Source organism: Anomaloglossus baeobatrachus, chromosome 2, assembly GCF_048569485.1.
Source record: "Anomaloglossus baeobatrachus isolate aAnoBae1 chromosome 2, aAnoBae1.hap1, whole genome shotgun sequence".
NCBI classification, from domain to species: domain Eukaryota; kingdom Metazoa; phylum Chordata; class Amphibia; order Anura; family Aromobatidae; genus Anomaloglossus; species Anomaloglossus baeobatrachus.
This window is the reverse complement of record NC_134354.1, coordinates 90,454,079-90,479,460: the sequence shown is the minus strand read 5'-3', so window position 1 is coordinate 90,479,460 and position 25,382 is coordinate 90,454,079. Positions and strand designations below refer to the sequence as shown.

Here is a 25,382-nt window from a genome sequence, read left to right as displayed (position 1 = left end):
GCCTCCTTTCTAAGGGGGCGGTCCGTTCGGCATCACAGCGACGTCACTAAGCGGCTGCCCAATTAAAGTGGAGGGGCGGAGACATCCCGCCCATCTCCTTCCTTCAACATTGTGGCCGGCGGCAGGTAAGGAGATGTTCCTCGTTCCTACGGGGATCACACACAGTGATGTGCACTGCCGCAGGAACGAGGAACAACAACGGCAAAGCGATAGTATCGATAATTGGGAGCGGACCCCCATGTCAACGAGGCGCGATTTTGGATGTTTTTGCAACGATCCAAAATCGCTCCTTGGAGTCACACACTATGAGATCGCTACAGCGGCCGGATGTGCGTCACAAATTCCGTGACCCCAACGAGATCGCTGTAGCAAAATCGTAGCGTGTAAAGCCCGCTTAAGCCAATCCCTAGAAAACAAACTCATGCAATTTTCCCTCTTCCACCAAACTTTACAGTTGGCACATACTGGTTAGAAATATACCATTTTCCCAGCCTTCAACAAACCCAGATTTGTCCAATGTGATCCGTCACTCCACAATATATATTTCCACTCCACAATATGCAGTTTATTGGCAGGGTGCTTACCACCCCCCATTAGATGCTATCTATTGTGCTTGATGATGTAAGGCTTGCATGTTGCTGCTCAGCCATAGAAACCCATATCATAAATTGCCCATGGGAACCTTTTTGCACTGATGTTATTGACAGAGGAGGTTTGGAGCTTTGCAGTTATGGAGTCAGCAGAACTTTGGAGACTTTTATGCTCCACTCATAGTTGATTGTGGCAAAGTTAGGAAGGGATTGTTACACCGGTGGTGTCTTATTACAGGACCATGCTATTGTTAGCGAGCTATTTAGACTGAACAATTTTTTCACAAAACTCAGTAAAGCCAGACTGTATGGTGCAAGTCTGGAAGTTATAAATCTGTGAGAATTGGACTGATCGAAAAACCTGAATTCAATTAAGACTTGTGTCCCAATACTTTTATCCCTATAGTGTATGTTGTATGACAAGGACCCCAGGTGCCTACAGCACAGATATCTCTAGAGTTAAAGAGACCCAACCACCTGGATTTTCCTATATAAACTAAAGCCAGTGCTATACTGGCGCTATCATGCTGATTCTAAACATACCTTTAGTTGTGAGATTGGATGTATAGTTTCTGCAATACAGGAAAGTAAAGTTTGTGAAATGCACTATTAGTTGATTGAATGGTGCGGCAGAATATTTAAGAGGTGGATTGGGTCTTGCGACTTATTCCCGCCCCTGTCTGCCTTCTTGTCCTTCCTTCCCCTGTATCTGTTATTACAAGGCAGGGGAAGGATGGAAAGGCAGACACACAGGGGTGGGGATAACTAGCAAAAACAGACCCACCTATTAGATATTCTGCAGCACTTATCAATGAAATAACAGTGCATTTCACAAACTTTACTTGCCTGTATTTCAGAAAGTATACATCCAATCTCACTACTAAAGGTATATTTAGAATCAGCATGATAGTGCCAGTATAGCACTGGCTTTACTTTATATAGGAAAATCCTGGTGGTTGGTCCTCTTTAAATAAGTTGTATAACCGTGTTATCCCTGTTTAGCAATGATACAACATCTTTAGGGATGATACAATCCCTCTATTCCTAAGGAGTAAATTGGTGCTAGACTTTGTCCTCCCTCCTCACAGGCTCACAGACACCACAATGTTAAATACAGGAGAGGAAAAAGAGCTTGATTGCTATGCTTCTCTCCTACAAGCCTTAGAAGAGGGTGTTTGGCAGTATTGTTCGGAACAAGTAAAGGCCTTTTTGTTTTTGTTTTTTGTTTCTGGAGATTTTTCATTTATATATTTCCCTGTATTTCATTATTAGAAAGGAGATGTATGTAATCTTGATGGTGGCACAAAAGTCGAAGGGCGAGCGATTGTCTAGTCAACCATTGGTGCCCTACCATGCACTAGATTTATGAAGCCGAATAGTTGTTGGATGCTGTCGTTTAGTACAAAATTGTAATCTAAATTCAATATTAGTGTCAAGGAAAATAAAAAAAGACATAAATATATAAATAAATAGATAAAACAGATACAAATATTGAAATCATCCAAATCAATATTTGGGCATATCCATTGAAAATCATTTAAAGTGCTGACCGTTAAGAAAACCACTGAGCGCACAAATGGAATCCCAAATACATTGTTATCATAAAGCAGTATCTCTTCTGGAAATACACCCTCACACAAGATATCAAAGTATAAACCTTTTGTATATATATATTTATATAGAATATGTATACATAAGTATAAATCATCGGAACGCAAAAGAATTGCTCGGTGCGACACTAGATACTAACACTGGTGGAATGTACCTTAGCTCAGATATCTCTCAAATACTTTAAAAAGGCTGAAATTCCTTTAAAAAATTTGGTCCTCACTTCATACAGCGTGAAGTCAATGTTTGTTTATCAAAATGGAGACCTGTTCAACCGGTTATTAAATGGGGTGATCAAATGGAAAGATTGTTTTAGCTTTCGTCTTTGTGGCAGTGCTGGCTACATTGGACCCATCTTAAACAGAAAAGCTTCTTAACATCATACACTAACATTAGACAAACTGTAAAGGTGGCACCAGACCAAAAGCTATTGATAACTGTTAAGTCTTTGGTGCTAAAATCAACTTTTATAGATATATTGGACCTCATTTTATTTTTTTTTTTCACTTATTAAGGAAAATGTATATAGATTTCGGACCAATCAGAGTGAAAATATTTCATAAAATAAAACAATATATTCAGAGATATTTTGCTGTCATGAAAAAAATTTGCTGATTTGATATAAAATTATTGTTGTCACAATAAATACATTGATTTGAACAATATTCATGTTCAGGAAATTTTTGAATTGTAGAATCGACTCTTAGAACACTATATAATCACCATGGAGGGGTAAATGGTCACTCCAACCCCTTAAAGGGAATCTCTCAATTGTTTTGACCTTGGAATTAGATGACGATACTAGATAAGAGAGGTGTAGAGATGTTAAACATACTTTTCTGTACTGTTTTAGTTGCAGCAATAATGATAAATTGAACTTTGATTACGGTGCACAGCTCCTTCTACTGCATTCTGGGGAGGTCGCTACGGCTAGAGTGCTCTTGCTTCTCGGCATTATGACTCCATAACCCTTCCCATTAAAGGGAACTAACCACCAGGATTTTGCAATATGAATTAAAGGCAGTGCCATTTAGGTACTAAGATGCTGAATCCAGGCATCCCTTTTGTTGAAGAATCCAATGCTTGGTTGCAGAAATATCTTTAATGAAAGTTGCAAAAATGCACAGCAATTTGATTGACAGCTGCAATGGGGGTGAGCCTTTGTGGGTCAGGTCCTTGCTGTAAAGTCCTCCTCCAGCATCCTCTATGATGTGCCTTCTTTTCTCTATTTGAATATCGCGCATGCGCATTGACACAGTGATTCTGTCTTCATTAAAATGGCACGTCAGGGCATGTGCAAACTGTAATTTCCGGCGCTATTTTATTCAAGACGCTGTGGTGAAGACTAAGGGTGGCTTTGCATGTTGCGACATCGCACGTGCGATGTCGGTGGGGTCAAATCGAAAGTGACGCACATCCGGCGTCACTTTCGACATCGTACTGTGTAAATGCTAGATGATACGATGAACGAGCGCAAAAACGTTGTTATCGTATCATCGTTGCATTCACCGACATTTCCATAATGCCGGTGCCGCGACAGGTATGATGTTGTTCCTCGTTCCTGCGGCAGCACACATCGCTGTGTATGAAGCCACAGGAGCGAGGAACATCTCCTTACCTGTCGCCAGCGGCTATGCGGAAGGACGGAGGTGGGCGGGATGTTTACATCCTGCTCATCTCCGCCCCTCCGCCGCCATTGGCCGCCAGCCGTTTGACGTCGCTATGACACCGCACGACCCGCCCCCTTAGGCAAGAGGCGGGTCGCCGGCCAGAGCGACGGTCGCAGGGCAGGTGAGTGCATGTGAAGCTGGCGTAGCGATATTTTCGCTACGCCAGCTATCACACGATATCGTACCTGCGACGGGGGCGGGGACTATCGCGTGCGACATCGCAGCATTGGCTTGCGATGTCGCAACGTGCAAAGCCCGCCTAAGAGTGGCTGGGGAGCATGGGCAGATGTAAAAAAAAAACAATCTGCACACGCACCGATGCCTCTAATAGTATTCACCACAGTGTCTTCAATTAAATGGAGCTGGAGATTGTGGTTTGCGCATGTGGCACCATTTTAATAAAGACAGAATTACTGTGTCAATACACACGCACCGCCAACAACAGGAATATCGGCACAATATTCAAATAAAGAAAAGGGGGCACGTCAGAGGATGCTGGAGGAGGACTTTACAGTGAGGACCTGATGCACAAAGGCCCACCCCGTTGCACCCGTCAATCTAAATGCAGTGTTTTTCTGCAACTTTGATTAATGATATTTCTGCAACCAAGCATCAGATCTTCCTACAACAGGTATGCCTGGATTCAGCACCTTAGTACTACGCTTAGTTCATATCGCAAAATCCTGGTGGTTGGTCCTCTTTAACCCTTGAGTGGCGGATGTATTGTTCAACTTGTAACACACTACAACTGTTATTCAAAAGCATAGGAGAGCCCTGTGGAGCCTGCATTCTACAAATGGAATCCTTTTCCGCTCGCAATCCTTTTCACAGAGCTGGTGGATTTTGGAGACCTTGCGCTCCTCCACCTTCTGTTTGATGGAACGTTCAGTGGCATATAGACCATTAGTGGAAACTGTGCAGCCACATAAGAGCCAAAGAGGTCAGGGGGCAACTTACAGCTCCAAAGAGGGCAACAGCTTCTGTCACTGACACAATATTGAACTGTAAAGGATCTATTTGGTCCACCTTTGTACATACACAAATGTAAATCATTGGGAAAGCTGGTTGGGTTTCAGAGGATATATCCCTTGTATATATTGGATAACAGTATTTTGGTTTCCTCTTTTCTAGAGAGGTATCAGTAAGGTTTTTTGTCTATATGACCCCGCTGAACAATTGTGATTGTGTTTGACAACGTGTTTTGTGTTGTCTATATAATTATCACTGCGGAGGGAGGAATTTGCCCCTCCCCCGCTGTTTAGTGAAATTGTCCTGTATTGGCATTATTAGGAGCAATAAACAACTGCTCCTATCTGGTTTGGTTTTACAAACCATCTATGTTGTGTGGTTTATATATTTTTAAAAACGATAATTATTAAAGATTATATTTTAATTGTTACCACAGTTTTCTATACCTTTCTGCTCAGCTGTACATGCGAGAATACATCACAGACCACCCCCGCATGCGCATTACAGTAGTATGAGCTACCTTCAGCCAGGCAGATCAAAGTGCGCATGTGCAGAAGTGCAAAGGAGACTTCTGTGTGAATGACGCAGCACACGTCATGCACACAGGGCTGGGCAGGAGGACGGCGGTCATGCAAGATGGAGGAGGTGCCACACCAAGAACAGTGACACCTATCGGACTGGACTGCCCCCTAAGTGAGTATTTTAAAGGGGTTTTTTTATGTTATTTTATGGAAATGCTGTATATAAGGGCTCACTGGTGGTGGTCACAACTCATAAGAGAAAAACCTGGTGACAGGTTCCCTTTAATGCTGCAGCTAAAACAGTATAGTAAAGTATGTTTATATCTGATTTAGTTTTTTATCTGGTAAGTCCCTTCAAACACAGGACAGATTTAAAGGGGTTGTACATTAGTAGGAAAAAGTGTTTTCTTTGTCTTTACAGAAACCATGGCATACTTATCCATGGCCGGTGTTTGGCGTTTGCAATTCACCCCCAATCAAGTGTATGGGCCTGACTCATGATACCAAAACACAGTCCATGGATATAAGTTTTGCTGTCTTTAGAAAAACAAATCCTGGATAACCACCTCTATTGCGTGAATGTTTTGGCAAATTGTTTCAGTAAATTAGTACAGATATCTCAGTAACTTTTATGATTTGCAGTTCTTTGTGTGTGAATAGGCCCAGGAGTTATTGATCATAAATGCTGGGAAAACGTAAACTGAAGACAACTTTAAACACTCGAAAGAGAATTGTTTTGCTCTTTGAGGCTTAATATTCATCTTCTTTGCTCCCCGAATGTCTTTGTTCCTGCTTTCTGTCTTCAAGGAGGAGTACAGTAAGTGGATATAAAACCAGTCTGAATGTCTTGGGGATTTTCCACTACATATTTACAAGCACACTTTGGCATTGAGTTCCCGAAAATAAATAAGTGGCTTATTTCTTGTGTACATCCTCGTGCCGTATGATTTTATATGTAATCCAGTAAAAGATGTTAAAAATGAGAAAGGCCAGTGGAAAGGCAGCCCGGGATATGGTATCAATCCGTTTTGCTCGATCAACAAACTTCTTCTTGATGGACTCGGCATCTTTTGGTGGTGGAGGGGGAAGGACAGGTGGAGCTGCCTTCACGGCAGTGCCATCTTTTACTTGTAGGCAGTGCCCCATGCCATATCCACTAAAGTTGAACCGACTCTCCCGGGTGACATCGTCTTCCTGAAAGTAGAGAGATTAAGGAACATATTAGAGAATTTATCATGCTTCAAGTAATTCTTGACATTTTGATGAGGGCCACTAAATCTATTATCTTTATTTTCTGTGCACATTACGATCTAGTTTTTATTGCAAACAGCCATTTCAAAGTGAGAAAAGATATAAAGGGGTTGTCCACTCAAATTATTTTCTAGCAGGTATTCTCGTTTACTGAGTTATAAGGGTAACTGGCATTCCTTCACATCATTCTCCTAGATGAACCATTGGTCACATACCAGTTCTGTACAACACATTGTTCAGCATGCGTCCAGTGGTCATTTCATTACAGCATTATGTCACCAAAATGGTACACCCTTCAGCTTTATCTGTACAGAGTAGATGGAGGCTTGCTTTCTCTTACGAGGAAAGAAGAGCGTAGAAAGAGCTAAAAAAAACCCCCTGCATCTTGTGATGTTCAGTGAAAAACAGATTGCCTCTGGTTAGAGATGAGCGATTCTGTGGAGGTTCGGTTCGCCGACAGCCAAGGAGCCGAGCCTCTACTGGCTTGAGCTTGACCCAAAGCCGCAAGTAACTGATTTTCAGTTTCAGTCTCTGGCCATAAACAGCAAGATCACTTCAGAGGGAGGGTGAACAAACTTTTTCAAACAATTATTTGGGTTGCACACTACATGTAATTATGCTGATGTTACCACAGTGCAAGCCATACAAACACTTCAAGCAGTTCGCACAGGGCTGAGCACCAAGCGTACCTGAGCACAGCTTTGCTCGCGCGAGTGAAGTTCGCACGTAAAGCATCCGAACCCAAACCTTGATTTTTTTAAGTTGGTTTTCGGTTTGAAAATCGAACCTCAGGTTCGCTCATCTCTACTTGTGGTCACATGACTGTCAGAAATTAAGGAACGGCCCAGAGTGACTCTTATTCAACAGCTAACAAATTACTTTTGGGTGAGAAACTCTTTTAATGTATATTTTCAGTAAGGTTGGCGTAAGAACATTTGGTAAAATATTTTCCCGCATGATCATTACTCCAACTCATAACTCTCAAGTTTTGAGAACTTCTCGGATAAGTTATAGTAGCAGCTCCTTTTATAAGGTGCAAATAAATGTAGCCACTACCATTTCACAAATTATAAGCAATGGTGCCTAATAGGGTTGGGCAAATTTTATTCAATCGGAATTTAATTCTATTTGTATCTTACAAAAATTTGTATCTTCCAGAAAACCTTTTTTATAATTTGCTCAGCGGAAAATTAGCAAAATGTTGTGACATCACAACTTGCACTGCGACTTCCCGCAGTGTACTCTGGCCTAGAGTTTCAGCTAATAGAGATGGTAGTAAGAGGCGCTGAGGAACGTACAGGGAACAGGGAGCAGTGGAGATGAACAGTGAGGTGGGTATTGTTTTTTTTTATTTTATAGTGCACATTTACCATACTCCAGACCCCAGAGCATAATAAGGGACATTCAATTCACTGATTAGAAAAAGTTTGAGCAGCAAAAGTGGATTTCATTGAAAGTACACAGGCAACAACTTCAATTAGTGTAAATATATAAGAAAAGACAAAAGTCTTTAAATTTGCCTAAATATATCCATACATCCCATGATCACAAAGATAAACAGGAAAAAGCTCTATAATGAACATAGAAATTTATTTGAACATAGAGTACATGGGATATAAAAGTACAGAGAAATATATCATGACCAGGAACATGGCACAAAAAGGTGAAAAACACCCCATGTGGGGCCACATATCAAGACAACGTATATACTTGCTCCCTGATAAAGTGCTGAGTGAGAAAATCACATATACAAGTAAGAAAGCCGTTTGCAGCAAAGCACCTTACTACATACACTGAACAAAGTCAGAGGGCTGCATGCTGCAAGACAGTAAAGCATGAGTATCACCACAGCACTACACTTAAAGTGAGGGAGCTTACCAGGATAAAACACCTTGCATGTGGACACACATGGGGACAAGTCCCAACATGTGTTTCGTTTGACTTCCTCAGGGGACCGTGGACAACAGTAAGACAATGTGGGTATATATACTTGCCGCAGCCTAATGGGATCTGTAACACCTGTCGCAGTTGGGCGGTGCAGGGATGCATTACATCAGCATGGGCGGCTACTCCGGCGTCCACTGGGTTAAGGGAAATCCCACACATGACGTCAGATTACCCAGAGGACGCTGCGACAGGTATTACTGATCCCATTAGGCTACGGCAAGTATACCACCTTGTCTTACTGTTGTCCACGGTCCCCTGAGGAAGTCAAACGAAACACATGTTGGGACTTGTCCCCATGTGTGTCCACATGCAAGGTGTTTTAACCTGGTAAGCTCCCTCACTTTAAGTGTAGTGCTGTGGTGATACTCATGCTTTACTGTCTTGCAGCATGCAGCCCTCTGACTTTGTTCAGTGTATGTAGAGAGGTGCTTTGCTGTAAACGGCTTTCTTACTTGTATATGTGATTTTCTCACTCAGCACTTTATCAGGGAGCAAGTATATACGTTGTCTTGACATGTGGCCCCACATGGGGTGTTTTTCACCTTTTTGTGTCATTTTCCTGGTCGTGATATATTTCTCTGTACTTTTATATCCCATGTACTCTATGTTCAAATAAATTTCTATGTTCATTATAGAGCTTTTTCCTGTTTATCTTTGTGATCATGGGATGTATGGATATATTTAGGCAAATTTAAAAACTTCTGTATTTTCTTATATATTCAATTCACTGAGTTGCAAATTGAATTTCCAATAACATTTGTGCAATTTGGTAAAATTGAATCATGTTAGATCTGCTTTTGTGAAGAGTGTCCATTTTCACCCTTCAAAAATGACACAGCAATGGCTGCGCTGCAAACATAGCATTGGTTCATAATGTATTTCAGCTTAACTTTTACCATGTACAGTTCAGGTTTAGGGCTCTGTTAAATGCTGCTAAAAATACTAACAAAAGTAAACTTTGACTGTATTTGATAAATTACATTTTCTACATCTGAAAAAGATGATCTACGAAACATAAAAAAAGCATAATGTCTAAAAAATATGTTGTCAGATTTAGGGAAACCATTTTCATATATTGTAATAGGTAATTTTCAGTTAATAGAGGATCCTGTATCAGGATCCTCACCTACTGGCAACAGTAGAGAGCACTACAAAGAGTGTGTAATACTCTGGACGATCTGCATGTCCAACACTGCACCGAAAATCTATTGCAATGGGCAATGTGTGATGCCTGATTTAATCTGTGATGGTGCTGCAGGGAAATAATCAGGAATAACAGGAACAACACAATGCACGGGTTTAAAGGGACCCTGTCACCAAATTTGTTCCTTATAAGCTGCGGCCACCACCAGTGAGCTCTTATATACAGAATTCCAGAATACTGTTTATAAGGGCTTATGCCGCTCTGTACAACATACAAAACCCCTTTTCTTATACTCACATAGGGGGCGGTCCTGTCCGATGAGCATCGGTGCTCTTGGTCTGGCGCCTCCTCTCTGCGGCGATCGCCGTCCTCCTTCTACCAAGCTCAGTGTGGATGACGTGTCCTACGTCATCAACACAGGCCAGCATTGAGGTTCTGCACAGGCGCACTTTGATCTGCCCTACTCAGGGCAGATCAAAGTATTGTAGTGCGCATGCGCATGCGGTCTTTAACCTTTCCTCACACCTGTACATACAGTACTTTGATCAAAGTGCATCTGCGCAGGAGCGCAATGCTGGCCTGTGTGGATGACATACAAGACGTCATGCATGCTGGGCAGGGTAGAAGGAGGACGGTGATTGCCGCAGAGAGGCAATGGGCCGGACAGCAGCGACACCCATCAGACCGAACCACTCCCTAGGAAAGTATTATAAAGGTGTTTTTTATGTTATGCAGAGCGACCTGGGCTCTTATATACAATATTCTAGAATGTTGCATATAAGGGCTCAATGGTGGTGGCTGCAGCTTATAGAGGCCAAATCTGATGACAGGTTCCATTTAAGCAAAGATGCTCCTAGATAGTTATTTTGTGAAGAAGGAAACTTTTTTCTAAAATAGACATGTCAGGAGAACCGTAAGGTCCTCTTTAAAGAGAACCAAACATGTCACTTTACCACCCAATCTGCCACCATGCCTTATTATTACATTACTTACAATCATTTCAAAGATGTCGCTGTCTGCTTTTTAAATGTTGTAAAATTGCCTAGCTTCATTGCAATACACATTACTCCACTGTGTATGACCAGGAAAAACAAGGCAATGGCGCATGCTCAAGATTGTAATCACAGACTGTGTGTCCTTTAGGGGCTTTGCGGTGTCAACCAAGATGGAGTTGGACACCAAACGGCCTGACTCTTCCATACAGTGTCAACACCCACTTGAATCTTTAGATGTCATTAGCATACAACATGGGATGTTTTCTAAAATTATGTTGCCGATTTTGTGACATCTGCAAGAACAGAAAGGACTATGGTTGGAAAGATTATCAATCATGACGCAGTTTAGGTTGGTAAAATGACCTGACAGATTGCCTTTAATGCCATCAACTTAGACCTGTATTTCAGCACCATGCGATACTATAAGTTCTATATGGTGGTTAAATAACACATGTCAATCTACATCAGTCTATTCTTACAGTATACCACAAAAGTGAGTACATCCCTCAAATTTTGAAAAATATTTTATTGTCTTTTTATGGGATACACTGAAGATATGACACTTTGATACAATGTCAGTGTGCAGCTTGTATAACAGTGTAAATGTGGTGCCCTCTAAATAACTCAACACACAGCCATTAATGTCAAAACTGTTGGGAACAAAAGTGAGTACACCTCTAATTGAAAATGGCTAAATTGTGCCCAAGTAGCCATTTTCCCTCCCCAGTGTCATGTGACTCAGTGTTGCAAGGTCTCAGGTGTGAATGGGGAGCAGGTGTGTTACATTTGGTGTTATCACTCACATACTCTCTTATACTGGTCACTGGAAGTTTAACAACATGGCACCTCATGGCAAAGAATTGTCTGAGGATCTGCAAAAAAAAATTGTTACTCTACATAAAGATGGCCTAGAATAAAAAAAATGATTGCCAGCACCATGAAACTGAGCTGCAGCACAGTGGCCAAGACCATACAACCATTTAACAAGACAGGTTCCACTAGGAACAGGCCTCGCTATGGTCGACCAAAGAAGTTGAGTGCACGTGCTCCGCATCATAACCTGAGATTGTCTTTTCAAAATAGATGTATGAGTGCTGCCAGCATTCTTGCAGAGGTTACAGGGGAGGGGGTCAGCCTGACTGTGCTCAGACCATACGCCGTACACTGCATAAAATTGGTCAACATGGCTGTTGTCCTAGAAGGAGGCCTCCTCTAAAAATGGTGCACAAGAAAGCCCGCAGTTTGCTGAAGACAAGCAGACTAAGGACATGAATTACTGAAACCATTTCCTAGTTGGTCTGATAAGAACAAGATAAACCTATTTGGTTAAGATGTTCTCAAGCGTCTGTGGCTATAACCAGGTGAGAAAGACAAAGACAAGTGTGTCTTGCCTACAGTCAGGCATGGTGGTGCGAGTGTCATGGTTTGGGGATGCATGAGTACTGCTGGCTGTGAGGAGCTACAATTAATTGAGGGAAGCATGAATGCCAACATGTACATACTGAAGCAGAGTGTGATCCTGTTTCTTTGGAAACTGCACTCTTCCATTGCTAATGAAACTGAGGGTAAAGGTGCAGGACTGGCCAAGCATGTCTCCAGACTTAAACCCTATTGAACATCTATGGGGCATCATCAAATGGACGGTGGAGGAACACAAGGTCTCTAACATCCACCAGCTCCATGATGTCATGGAGGATGGAAGAGGATCCAGCGGTTGTTGTGAAGCTCTAGTGAACTCCATGCCAAACAGAGTTAAGGCAGTGCTTGAAAATAATGGCGGCCACACAAAATATTCACACTTTGGGCACAATTTGGCCATTTTCACTAATGGGTGTACTCACTTTAGTTGCCAACAATTTTTACATTAATGGCTGTGTGTTGAGTTATTTAGAGGGCATCAAATTTATAGTTATACAAGCTGTACACACTGACTACTGTACATTGTATCACAGGGTCAGATCTTCACTGTTGTCCCATGAAAAGATCTAATAAAATATTTACAAAAAGGTGAGGGGTGTACTCAATTTGGTGATATATTGTATATATTGATATGTGTTGACCTATATTCTTAAACTTTTTTTCCCTGTTCTCTCACTAAAATGTTCATAGCGCTGTACAAATGTATAAAGGTATCGAGGGTTTACCAGGTTAGAGCTATCCAGAAAATGTCAAATCGGTCAAGAAAAGATGAGCATCCTAAGTGGACCCCTAAGGGGTCTGGAGATTGTGAAATTGTGATTGCTTTTTGCTAGATGAGAAATAAACAGCAGGGAAGTCCGGGGAAGATAACCACAGTAGCGCGGACAATGTGTTTTAGCCGGAAATGGCTTAGAAATCCAGTTTTTCAGCAGCAGGAATTAGAGAGGATTTTTGCTTTCAAAAAAGGTCCCTATTAGGGATGAGTGAACCCAAACTCTTTTTTATTTGTGTGTAAAGTCTATGTTTGGTACTGTGATGCCCTGGCACAGCCAGGTTGTCACAGAAAGAGTTAATCCTCCTTGGTAATCTGATCTCACACCGGTGCAGCCAGACAAGCCACAGCCCCAGTGTAGGAGAAAAGCAGAGGAGAGGGGAGGGGCTGGAGCAGAGAGTGTGTGGAGAGCAGACAGGACAGAAGTCTGGAATTGTAGCTCCCAGGCTGGGAGTGAAGCGTGCTCCGAAAGGGCCGGGACAGGCCGTAGTGAGGAAGGGGCCAGAACAGGTAGCCGGAGCAGGGCGGTGGCCCCTCGGTACCTGGGTACCCGGATCACTACAGGGGAGTGGATTCCCCGTTCCCGGCTGAGGAGAAAGAGGAAGAGAGTGGAGAGAAAGGCACTTGGCTGCAGGGAAAGAACAACAAGGGCTGCTGCACCGTGTGTGGGACACTAACACCCTGTACCGAAGGCTGCGGACACCGGCGATTCCTAGTTTACCAGTGACTCCGTGTGACTTTCTTGTGAGTACACCCGTGCCCTCGGGCACCGCACTGCAGCACTGCGCCCTGCTCCCTGCTTACCCTATCACCGGGCCCCGGGACAACCAACCCCCCTACCCACGGAGGGGAGAAATAACATCTAGCTGCTCCATACCATCGCTCCCGGGATCCCCGTCCAGAGCAGCGGTGGTGTTCCAAATCACCACAACCGTGGGTGGCGTCACGGACAATTTCCCTTACCCAAATCCCCTTTTACTGTGGAGCCTGGGATCACAGACCGGGTCACGCCATCGTGATACCCACAGAAGTGACTCTGTGGCCCGGATCTGAGTACCCCTGGTCCCCGGGCGACACATTTGGCGTCACGAACAGGATCGAACCCATCCAGTTACCTGGAGGAAGTGCGCCTTGCCCCGTCCGTCAGCGGCGTCCCGCTGAGGAAAAATCCCGAAGTCCGCCATTTTAGCCGCCATTTTAGGCGCCAAAAACAACAGCTTGGCGCCTTCTCCGAGCGGCGGGCGCGAAAAAGAGGCTCCGCCCCCTGAGAACGCGGGCGGAAGTGAAGCTCCGGAGGACCGGAAGCGAAAGAGAAACTTTAAAAGTTGCTAGAAGGACTGCTCCCGAGTACCAAGGGGGAGCAGTAGGAAGGAACTGCAGTTCATGTGACCGGGACTGTAAAGGCAGGGACGCCAGGACTCTGCTAGCATTTGGTTCCTGGAGAGGCCGCCGCAGCGATGCACCGACCCGTTACCCTTGTTACCGGTAGCGGAGCCCGCAGCGCCTGTTGGGGAGGACCTAGACCTGGGGTCCCCAGGCCTCGCCTTTGTCACCGCCCTGCCACCGGCCCCGGCGGTCCGCCCGGTCGCGATGGAGATGACGACGGCTCCGGCAGTCCGCCCGGCCGCAACGGCAGCGAAGTACCGGTCCCGTTGACCAATCTGGAACCGTTTCTGGACTGGGGTCAAGGGGTGCTGCCCACTTACTAGGGGCAGCACCAAGGCTAGGTTGTTTGGGTGGGTGACTAAAGGACCCGTTACGTTGACATTATTAAAAGTGTTATTTGTTGTTGCAACGTTGAAGCAATGTGCATCCCGCTGTGGGAAGATTGAAAATGTTTAAAATGTTTTATTCTTTTTCCAGTTTTAATAAATGGCGGTGCCTAGACGGCCCGAGGACGGGCCGTGTTTTACCAAGGGGGTGTGTGACGCCCTGGCACAGCCAGGTTGTCACAGAAAGAGTTAATCCTCCTTGGTAATCTGATCTCACACCGGTGCAGCCAGACAAGCCACAGCCCCAGTGTAGGAGAAAAGCAGAGGAGAGGGGAGGGGCTGGAGCAGAGAGTGTGTGGAGAGCAGACAGGACAGAAGTCTGGAATTGTAGCTCCCAGGCTGGGAGTGAAGCGTGCTCCGAAAGGGCCGGGACAGGCCGTAGTGAGGAAGGGGCCAGAACAGGTAGCCGGAGCAGGGCGGTGGCCCCTCGGTACCTGGGTACCCGGATCACTACAGGGGAGTGGATTCCCCGTTCCCGGCTGAGGAGAAAGAGGAAGAGAGTGGAGAGAAAGGCACTTGGCTGCAGGGAAAGAACAACAAGGGTTGCTGCACCGTGTATGGGACACTAACACCCCGTACCGAAGGCTGCGGACACCGGCGATTCCTAGTTTACCAGTGACTCCGTGTGACTTTCTTGTGAGTACACCCGTGCCCTCGGGCACCGCACTGCAGCACTGCGCCCTGCTCCCTGCTTACCCTATCACCGGGCCCCGGGACAACCAACCCCCCTACCCACGGAGGGGAGAAATAACATCTAGCTGCTCCATACCATCGCTCCCGGGATCCCCGTCCAGAGCAGCGGTGGTGTTCCAAATCACCACAACCGTGGGTGGCGTCACGGACAATTTCCCTTACCCAAATCCCCTTTTACTGTGGAGCCTGGGATCACAGACCGGGTCACGCCATCGTGATACCCACAGAAGTGACTCTGTGGCCCGGATCTGAGTACCCCTGGTCCCCGGGCGACACAGTATGAAAACCGAACACCGAACCTCGGGTTCACTCATGTCTAGTCACTAGTACCACTCCATGGAGGACACTGAGATACTAACGTCACCATCTATGGAATTACCAGCATCATATGTACAGGGGGGCACAAATAATCTTCTAAGTCCCCCATGCAATGTAGATAAATGTCATTCACACCTGTCAACCATCTAAAGCGTTTTGGGGTCTGGCGATTGTTCCCCAACAGACCGACAGTCGAAATTCAATTATTCTCGCAAAGTCTCTCTGACAGCCAAGCCGAGCATTCCCATGTTAAAGGGAATCTGTCACCAGGTTTTTGCTCCCACATCTGAGAGCAGCATAACGTAGGGGCAGAGACCTTGATTCCAGCGATGTGTCACTTAATGAGCTGTTTGCTGTCATTGTGATAAAATCAATGTTTTCTCTTCTGCAGATCTAGCAATTATACAGAGCTCATGAATATGCTGGACTACCTGGCAGCAGGCAAAGTAGTCCTCTAATGATAATCTGCTGCTGATTAAACAGTGATTTTATAAAAACTACGCTAAGCAGCCCAGTAAGTGACACATCACTGGAATCATGATCTCTGCCCCTACGTTATGCTGCTTTCAGATTAGGTGGCAAAAGCCTAGTGACAGATTCCCTTTAAGGATAGAGGGCAGATTTGGCTAATATGAATGAGATGGCAGGTTTCCTTTAAAGGGAACCTGTCACCAGTTTTTGACCCTATGACAAATACCACCACCTCTAACTGCTTCTTCGCTGCATTTCACAAACGTGTTTATCAGTTCCTGACTCCACCTGTATACCCCCAAAATACTATTTAATATGGCCTCAAGCTGTATGTAAATTAGGGCGATAGGTTTCTCAGTGCGGTGTCTGTCCATCCTCTCTGCTCCTAATCATATCCGCCTGCTTTGAATGATGTGGATCACGCAGTCTGCGTGATCTACATAATGAGCTGAGATCTCGCATCGACACAGTAGCCCCGCAGGCCCACGCAGGTGCACTCTGCCCTTCCCTATGGTGGAGAAAGCATAGAACATCATTGCTTAAGCACCGAACGACATCATTGTGATGTTATTCTGATTTTGGCACTTGCGCAGTGATGTTCTATGACTTGCCCCCAGTAGGGAAGAGCAGAGTGCGCCTGTGCGGGCCTGCGAGGCTACTGCGCAGGTGCGAGATCTCGGTTCACTATGTGGATCATGCAGGACGTGTCATCCATGTCAATCAAAGAAGAAGGAGACGATTAGAAGTATCATGCAGATAGTGAACCAAGATCTTGCGCCTGTGCTGTAGCCCCGCAGGCCCGCGCAGGTGCACTCTGCCCTTACCTATGGTGGAGAAAGCATAGAACATCACTGCTTAAGCGCCAGGCAACGTCATTGCGATGTCATTCTGTTTTCAGCGCTTGCGCAGTGATGTTCTATATTCTGCCCTTAGTAGGGAAGAGCAGAGTGCAACTGTGCGTGTCTGCGAGGTTACTGCGCAGGCGCGAGATCTCGGTACACTATGTATAAGTCCCCACATGACAGGGGATGGTCTATGAGGAAATTTAAGGGGAGTGTTAGTGGACAGGGCAAAAGGGGATGGGGGAAGGGCATTGGACATGGGGGGTATATAAAGGAATGGTACAGGAAAAGAGGCCATTTTGTAGGGGCCCAAAGACTGAAGTTACACCCACCCACCTCTTTTGCAGGTTCTTGAAATTTTTTATATATATATATGAGGCGTAAAAGGTCTTTGATCACGGTTGGGTGGTTGTTTTGGGGTACTTCATGTCACAGTGGTCGTGGCGGTGGGGTGGGGGTCCTTGGAGTTGGTAAAGTTGGTGTTGGGGGCGAATTTATATGAATGATTCCTTCCGGATGGAATTCAGGTATTGGTGATTTGGCACTTAATGGGGCTCTGGACGGGGTGGGCCCTGGAGCTGATAGTTACACATTTTGTGCCACTTAGGCTATGTGCGCACGTAGCGTTCTGTCCCTGCAGAAATTTCTGCAGCAATTTGAACAGCACACTTGCGCTTCAAATCGCTGCAGAAACAGTTTGTAATGAAAAAAAAAAAAGCCGATTCCATGCGCTCAGAGTGCAGCCCCTCCCATAGACCGAGCGGGGGCTGCATGCAGAGTGCAGGAAAAAAGTGACATGTCACTTCTTAGAACGCGCGCTTCGGGCAGCAGCCGAAGCGCTGCGCTCTAATACGCCACGTGCGCACGGCTCCTGAATGATCTTCATAGATTGGGCTGAGGACGCAGGACACATGCAGTTACGCTGCGGTGCAGATCGCAGCGTAACTGCATGTAAATACGCAATGTGCGCACATAGGACTTATTGTGGTATGGGGATCTTGAGCTAGGGGTTCACGGCTGAGGGTAAAATAGAGATACCTTGTAATTTGGTGGTATGTGCCAGATCTGGTAGCTCCAAGGACCTCCCCCCAATTTTGGTTATTTATATTGTTAATGTTAATTTATGCTAATTAAATTGCAGCTGTCACCAAATTTATCCGAAGAAGGTGTAGCGTGGTTATTTTGTAGTATAAGTGGCGAAGGGGGATTATGGGTAAGTGAAAATAAAGGTAAAGGTATGGAATGGAGGAAATTGGGCCATACACTGTCATGGTATTTTGGGAGGTATATAGGGAGAGACACTTTTGTGGAATGCAACAAACAAACAAACAGTTACCGATGGTGACATTTGTTCATAGGGTCACAAAATGGTGACAGGTTCCATTTAAAATAGTATCGCAAGTAAACCAAGAAAAAAAATAAGCAAAAAATAGGGAATATTTTGTTTGGGTATAGTTATCCATTGGAAATGGTAACTATAACAATTAGACTATGTTCTACAATAGAGTTAAATCTTGCAAATATTTTGAAACTGCAAATCGCCCTTAAAGATGTTTCTGTTAAGAAAACAAGATCTTATATTATCTAGCAATAAACCATGTAAATCATTCTAATTAAAATGTCAACAGCGGAAACACATCTGATGCACAAGCTCCGGGCTGTCATAATGACTGCCAAAGTCTATGTATTAAACACCTTGCGGGAGTAAAGTTAATTATAATCTTTTGTCAGAGATACAGTGGATCAGATTTATTAATATTTATGCAATTTTCCTGAATCTCATTAAACAAATAGTCTAGAGGCGACAAAAAAAGAGGATTTTTTTTCCAAACAACGGTTGACTCTTTTGCTTTGTGTTTGTACAGTAGATGAATGGTACAAGAAATATATCTATCTATATATATACATATATATATATATATATATATATTTATATATATATATTTCCTTGTACCATTCATCTACTGTACAAACACAAAGCAAAAGAGTCAACCGTTGTTTGGAAAAAAAACACAGTACAAACCAAAAGTTTGGACACACCTTCTCGTTCAAAGAGTTTTTTTTATTTTCAGGACTCTGAAAATTGTAGATTCACATTGAAGGCATCAAAACTATGAATTAACACATGTGGAATGAAATACTAAAAAAAGTGTGAAACAACTGAAAATATGTCTTATATTCTAGGTTCCTCAAAAAAGCCACCTTTTGCTTTGATTACTGCTTTGCACACTGTTGGCATTCTCTTGATGAGCTTCAAGAGGTAGTCACCGGAAATGGTTTTCCAACAGTCTTGATGGAGTTCCCAGAGATGCTTAGCACTTGTTGGCCCTTTTGCCTTCACTCTGCGGTCCAGCTCACCCCAAACCATCTTAATAGCATTCAGGTCTGGTGACTGTGGAGGCCAGGTCATCTGGCGTAGCACCCCATCACTCTCCTTCTTAGTCAAATAGCCCTTACACAGCCTGGAGGTGTGTTTGGGGTCATTGTCCTGTTGAAAAATAAATGATGGTCCAACTAAGCGCAAACCGGATGGAATAGCACGCCGCTGCAAGATGCTGTGGTAGCCATGCTGGTTCGGTATGCCTTCAATTTTGAATAAATACCCAACAGTGTCACCAGCAAAGCACCCCCACACCATCACACCTCCTCCTCCATGCTTCACGGTGGGAACCAGCCATGTAGAGTCTATCCGTTCATCTTTTCTACAAAGACACGGTGGTTGAATCCAAAGATCTCAAATTTGGACTCATCAGACCAAAGCACAGATTTCCACTGGTCTAATGTCCATTCCTTGTGTTCTTTAGCCCAAACAAGTCTCTTCTGCTTGTTGCCTGTCCTTAGCAGTGGTTTCCTAGCAGCTATTTTACCATGAAGGCCTACTGCACAAAGTCCCCTCTTAATAGTTGTTCTAGAGATGAGAAGGTGTGTCCAAACATTTGGTCTGTACTGTATATATATATATATATATATATATATATATATACATAGTATATATATAACATCGTACCACAAATATATGAAGGCAGAAATATGATTAAATATATTTGCAGAATCTGAAATATCCTATACTTGTTATAAGACAGCTCACAGTGCATCGCTGCCAAACTGTTACATTCGCAGCCCATATGTCGCTGATCTTTTTCCATGTTCTCTGCCATTTTGAACAGATTTGCAGAAGCTCGTGCATTATGTTAATATATCCATTGGGTATGTGTGAGTGTATACAGTTGGAATTTGTGCAACTAGGTATAATATCTAGTTACTCGTTGCCAAATCAAGGCTGTATGTATGTGTGTCTTTCTGACTTAAAATGTATATATTGCTACAAAAATAACCACATTTACTCATTGAGCATCTGTAGATGTATTTGTGCTTCAATTCTGTTTCCTTAACCCTCTGCATACAGTATCTTCTCCCAACCTGGTATAATACTTGTGCTCCTAATACAGAGTAAAGCCTATCATTCTTCATTTTCTACTCACCTCTCCTTGTACAGAAGTCCCGCATACAGTGAGAGGCTGCAGCTGCATCCCCCTACTATCCCTTTTCTCTCCCGCTTACTTTTACTGAGTTTTTAGAAACACATATACTGGTGACTGATGAAGTTTCTGAAGAATTAAGGGTTTATTCAGCCAGCATTTTTTTCCTCATAATGTCACATGGAGAATTTTACAAACTTCAACGACTGTCATGGTGGCGGCTTCTATTCGGACGACAGATTCTGACAGTCTGCCTGATAACTTGCCTGGTGTCTGTGATCAATGAAAGCAGACTCGGGCGTCGACCTGCAGAGTGATAATTCATGTGTAGGCTATCAAGAGATATTCTTTGCTAGTCTGCTTGTTAGTCTCCTTTGATCACATGTCGTGGGAAGCCAATCATATCTGCTCTCCTCCTGTATATGCTAACTATATTCTTCCACCTATGCCATGTATGTTTTTCTTAGCTGGTATGGTGAGGTGGTGTGATCCAGACTATCTTGTGGTTGTAATACTTGTTACTGTGTGGGGGTTGTGAAGTTAACCCTTGTTGTCTTTTTGTTGTTATTTTCCTGCTCTTGCTTTACTCCTGAGTCACTCATAGTCTATTCCTGTGTATGTACAGTGTGTCAAAGTTTTGGGTTTCCTTTGTCTGTGTTTATCTGTTTTCCATCATGCTCCTGTCCTGTTCTTCTCTGGTAGGAGGGGGGTACCAGAGTAGTACTGGTCAGGAGCATAGCCAGAAAAAGCACTCAGGCATCTACACCATCAGTTGTAACCATGAATTTAGGGATATCTTAGGCTCCCCTAGAGTGAGGGACAGCATAGGTGCCCCTGTACCCTGCTATCCTAACAGCTGGAGCTACAATGGATGGTTTAGATCAAAGCATATTCATGTGTGTGAATGGCCCAGTCACAGTTTAAGTCTAAATCCCATTGAGAATTTGTGGCAATACTTGAAAATTGCTGTTCATTGACGCCTCCATCCAATCGCACTGAGCTCGATCTAGTTAGCAAAGTAAAGACTTGCAGCAAAAGGTGGTCCTATGAAGTATTGACTTGGAGTCTGAATACAAATGCTCGTCACAATTTTCAGATTTATATTTTTTAAAATATTTGGAAAACCATGTATTATTTTGTTTTGTCTTCACAAATGCTTGTTACCTAGTATTTGTATATCACATAAAAAAAGTTTTGAATACGAACTGTGGAAGAAAAAGCGCAATAGGGTCTTATCCCAGTGGGGAAAGGGGTGAAATAATGAATCACACTCACCTATAATGGTTGTGACAGTCACAATCACTATGCAGGCATATAGGAATCCGGGTCCAGGCAGCAGCCCCAAGAGATGGCAGATAACAGAGAGTAATAGAGGCAAAAGGAACATTGCCTGTTGTCCTGATGAAGGGAGCTGTGACTCCTGAAACGCGTTGACCTGTGCATGTTATTAAAGAAGCACTAATCTCCTTCTGAATCCATCGAGTCCTTGGCGCGGATGCAAGACCCTTCCTCTATTACTCTCTGTTATCATAAAATAAGTTTTGTTTGTGGGTGTAATATGAGAAATTGGATAAAAAAAAATCACAGGTTGTGAATACTTTATCAAAGCACTGCATATACAAACACACACACACACACACACATACACACACACATACACACACATACACACACACATACACACACACACACACACACACTCATTTTACACACACATAAATACACATAGAAAATGATCTATGTGAAAAAAAAAAAATATAGAATATAATGGGTATTTGATTTGCTACGAATCCTCCAATGGCTATGAAAGCACATGTGTAACACTCTGAGGTCTCGTAGGAACATGTTGAACACATTTCAAGCTCTTTACTGCAAATAACGGCCTAGTAATGTTAGTAACCTCAACTTATCTGGTTATGGGTAAACAGATGGAAGCAGTTTTTCACTGCTGTCCTGTCTCAAACAATGTGTAATGTTTATTCAATGTTTTACAGCTTTTGCTGCTTAGCTCTTTTGCTATACTGTGAGCTCTGATGTCCTCTCACTATCTAGATTCGCTACAAAGCACCTGCTTCTGCTTTTTATTGCTGCCATCCTGTCAAATGCACTTTATTTAGTGTTTTAAAGCTTTCACTCGTTATTTCTATTACTAGGTTGTTATGTCCTCTCACTATCCAGATACACCACAAAACGACTGCTATATTCCCTGCCTCTGATTTTATACAGCCTATAATAGTCCCTCATGATTGGCTATGCTATACCACATGAAGTGATAGCTGCAGGGCATCATGGGGAAGCCTGTGCAGCGACTTTTGAGGTCTTGTGAGCGTTCTTTGGCTCAGGCAATATTCTGTTTTGTGTAAAATTGACATTTTTGGGACATTTTGCATCAAATGGATTTACTCATTTCTAGTGCTCTATCCCCAATGAAGTAAAATATATGTATAAATGTATATTGATACAACATGTATGTGAATGAATGCCATACTTGTGAATAGGGGCAAGCTGCTGAATGATAAGAGAGATGACAATCTGTTAGATATACAGTATTAAAGCCCACTTTACACGCTACAATATATCTTACAATGTGTTGGCGGGGTCACGTCGAAAGTGACGCGCATTGTAAGGTACATTGTAGTGTGTGACAGCTACGTGCGATTGCGAATGAACGGTAAAACGTTCATCGCACGCACGTCATTCATTCCTCATGAAATGAACGTCAGGTTGTTCATCATACCCGGGGTAGCACACATCGCAGTGTGTGACACCCCGGGAACGATGAACAGATCTTACCTGCGTCCTGTGGCTCCCGGCCAGCAATGCGGAAGGAAGGAGGTGGGCGGGATGTTTACGTCCAGCTCATCTCCGCCCCTCCGCTTCTATTGGCCGGCTCCCGCGTGATGTCGATGTGACGCCGAACGTCCCTCCCACTCCAGGAAGTGGACGTTCGCCGCCCACATCGAGGTCGTATGGACGAGTAAGTACGTGTGACGAGGGTTAATCATTTGTGCGGCACATTCAACAAAATTGAACGTGCCGCACATACGATGGGGGCGGTTACGAACGCATACGATATCGTATGCAGAATCGTAACATGTAAAGCAGGCTTAACATTCTTTACAGATTTACATCTACTGCTAATGGCAAACATAAGGAAAAGATAAAAAGACCTCTTAGGGCTCATGCGCACGTAACTGCATAATATTCTGCAGCGATTTGACAGCACATGTTCGCTTCAAATCGCTGCAGAAACACTGCATAATGGATGCAGTTTTTTGTAGGAAAAAGCTGATTTCATGCGCTCTGGCTGCTGCCCCCACCATAGACAGAGTGGGAGCTGCATCCAAAGCGCATGGAATAAGTGACATGCTGCTTTTATGAACGCACAGATTTGGGTCAAAATTTTAGCATCCAGATCGCTGTGTTCAAAAAAGCAACGTGCACACGTATCATGCACAATCTACAGTACATAGATTATGCTGGGGACGCAGGATGCATGCATTTACGCTGCAGTGCAATACGCAGCGTAAATGCATGTCAGTACGCAACCTGCGCATGAGCCCTTAAAAGAGTTGTAAGCCATGTTTACAAGCTTCACCATGAAACATTTTACACAAAAGCAGAATTATCAACAAATAAAAAAGTGAATAAAGTGGTATATAACGTTGATACGCCCCACCCCTCTTTGTTATGGTAGGAGAGGCCCAGTTATACCAGTGAGCAGATGTAATGCTGTGACACATTCCTGCATAAGTAACACTAAATCACCTGCTACACAGTGCCTTAAAAAATTATTCATACCCTGTGAACATTTCCATATTTTTTCATGTTATACTCACAAATTGAAATATTTTATTGGGATTTTATATAATTTATACACACTAAAAAGCAAGTATTTGTAAATTGTAAAGGAAATGATAGATGGATTTCTAAATATTTTAAAACTATAAATCTGAACATTGTGACGGGCCCCCTTGTAATGACACTCGGTTCAATCTCTGCTGGGAGCGTGACCCGAGTGTCATTCACTGTGATCTGATTCTCTCACATGTGAGAAGCAGAGGAGAAGATAAAGAGATTAATTTTTCCATCTTCTCCATTGTCTCTCTTGGCATATATTGGACTGCATTAGGCTGACATCCGAGTGCAGTCTGATGTATCACTCGCACCCATAGACAAACTGCCAATCACAACATGTTGCAATGTTTTTCTTCAGTCTGATTAGAGCTGAGAAAAAAAATTGCAGATCGGAGCTGCCCCATAGAATAACATTGGTTTGAGTACAATGCGATTTTTCTAGCATTGTACCCATCCGATTAATACGCTTGTGTGCAAGAGCCCTAACAGGGTTTTTTTCCAGGTTTGCCTTTAATTAGCTCTATCCATCTTCTCATCAACCCTGACCAGTTTCCCTGTCCCTACTGAAGAAAAGCATCCCCACAGCATGAGGCTACCACCACTGTTTGACAGTGAGGATGGTGTTTTCAGGCTGATGTGCAGTGTTAGTTATCCAGCACATGCTGAGTTTTACATTTAGCCCAAAAAAGTTCTACTTTGGTCTCATCTGACCACAGCACCTTCTTCCACATGCTTTGAGTGGCCCTTACATGGCTTATTAAAAACGGCAAAAAGAACTTCTTATCGCTTTTAAAAATGGCTTTCTTCTTGCCACTATTCCATAAAGGCCAGATTTGTGAAGCATACAACTAACAGTTTCTCCCAGATTCTCCCTCCTGAGCTGTGGATCTCTGTAGCTCCTCCAGCGTGACCATAGGCCTCTTGGCTGTTTCTCCGATTAGTGCTCTCCTTGCTTAGGATCCCAATTTAGGTGGACAGTCATGTTTTGGTAAGTTTGCAATCGTGCCATACTCCTATTTTTGGATGATGGATTGATCAGTGCTCCATGAGATGTTCAAAGCTT

The 25,382-nt window shown here is 43.6% G+C and overlaps 1 protein-coding gene across 3 annotated transcripts in view; it reads right to left on the bottom strand.

The window, feature by feature from the left end:
• Positions 1-3,410: 3,410 nt before the first annotated feature.
• GLRA2 (glycine receptor alpha 2) overlaps positions 3,411-25,382 on the bottom strand; it is a 328,750-nt gene continuing 306,778 nt past the window's right edge. For 2 of the 3 annotated variants that reach the window (XM_075335158.1, XM_075335157.1), the window contains one exon: positions 3,411-6,552. In XM_075335158.1, the coding sequence (XP_075191273.1) occupies positions 6,274-6,552 (279 nt within the window). In that variant the 3' untranslated portion in view covers positions 3,411-6,273. The remainder of the gene's footprint in view (positions 6,553-25,382) is intronic. The other variant, XM_075335156.1, reaches the window with a different exon arrangement.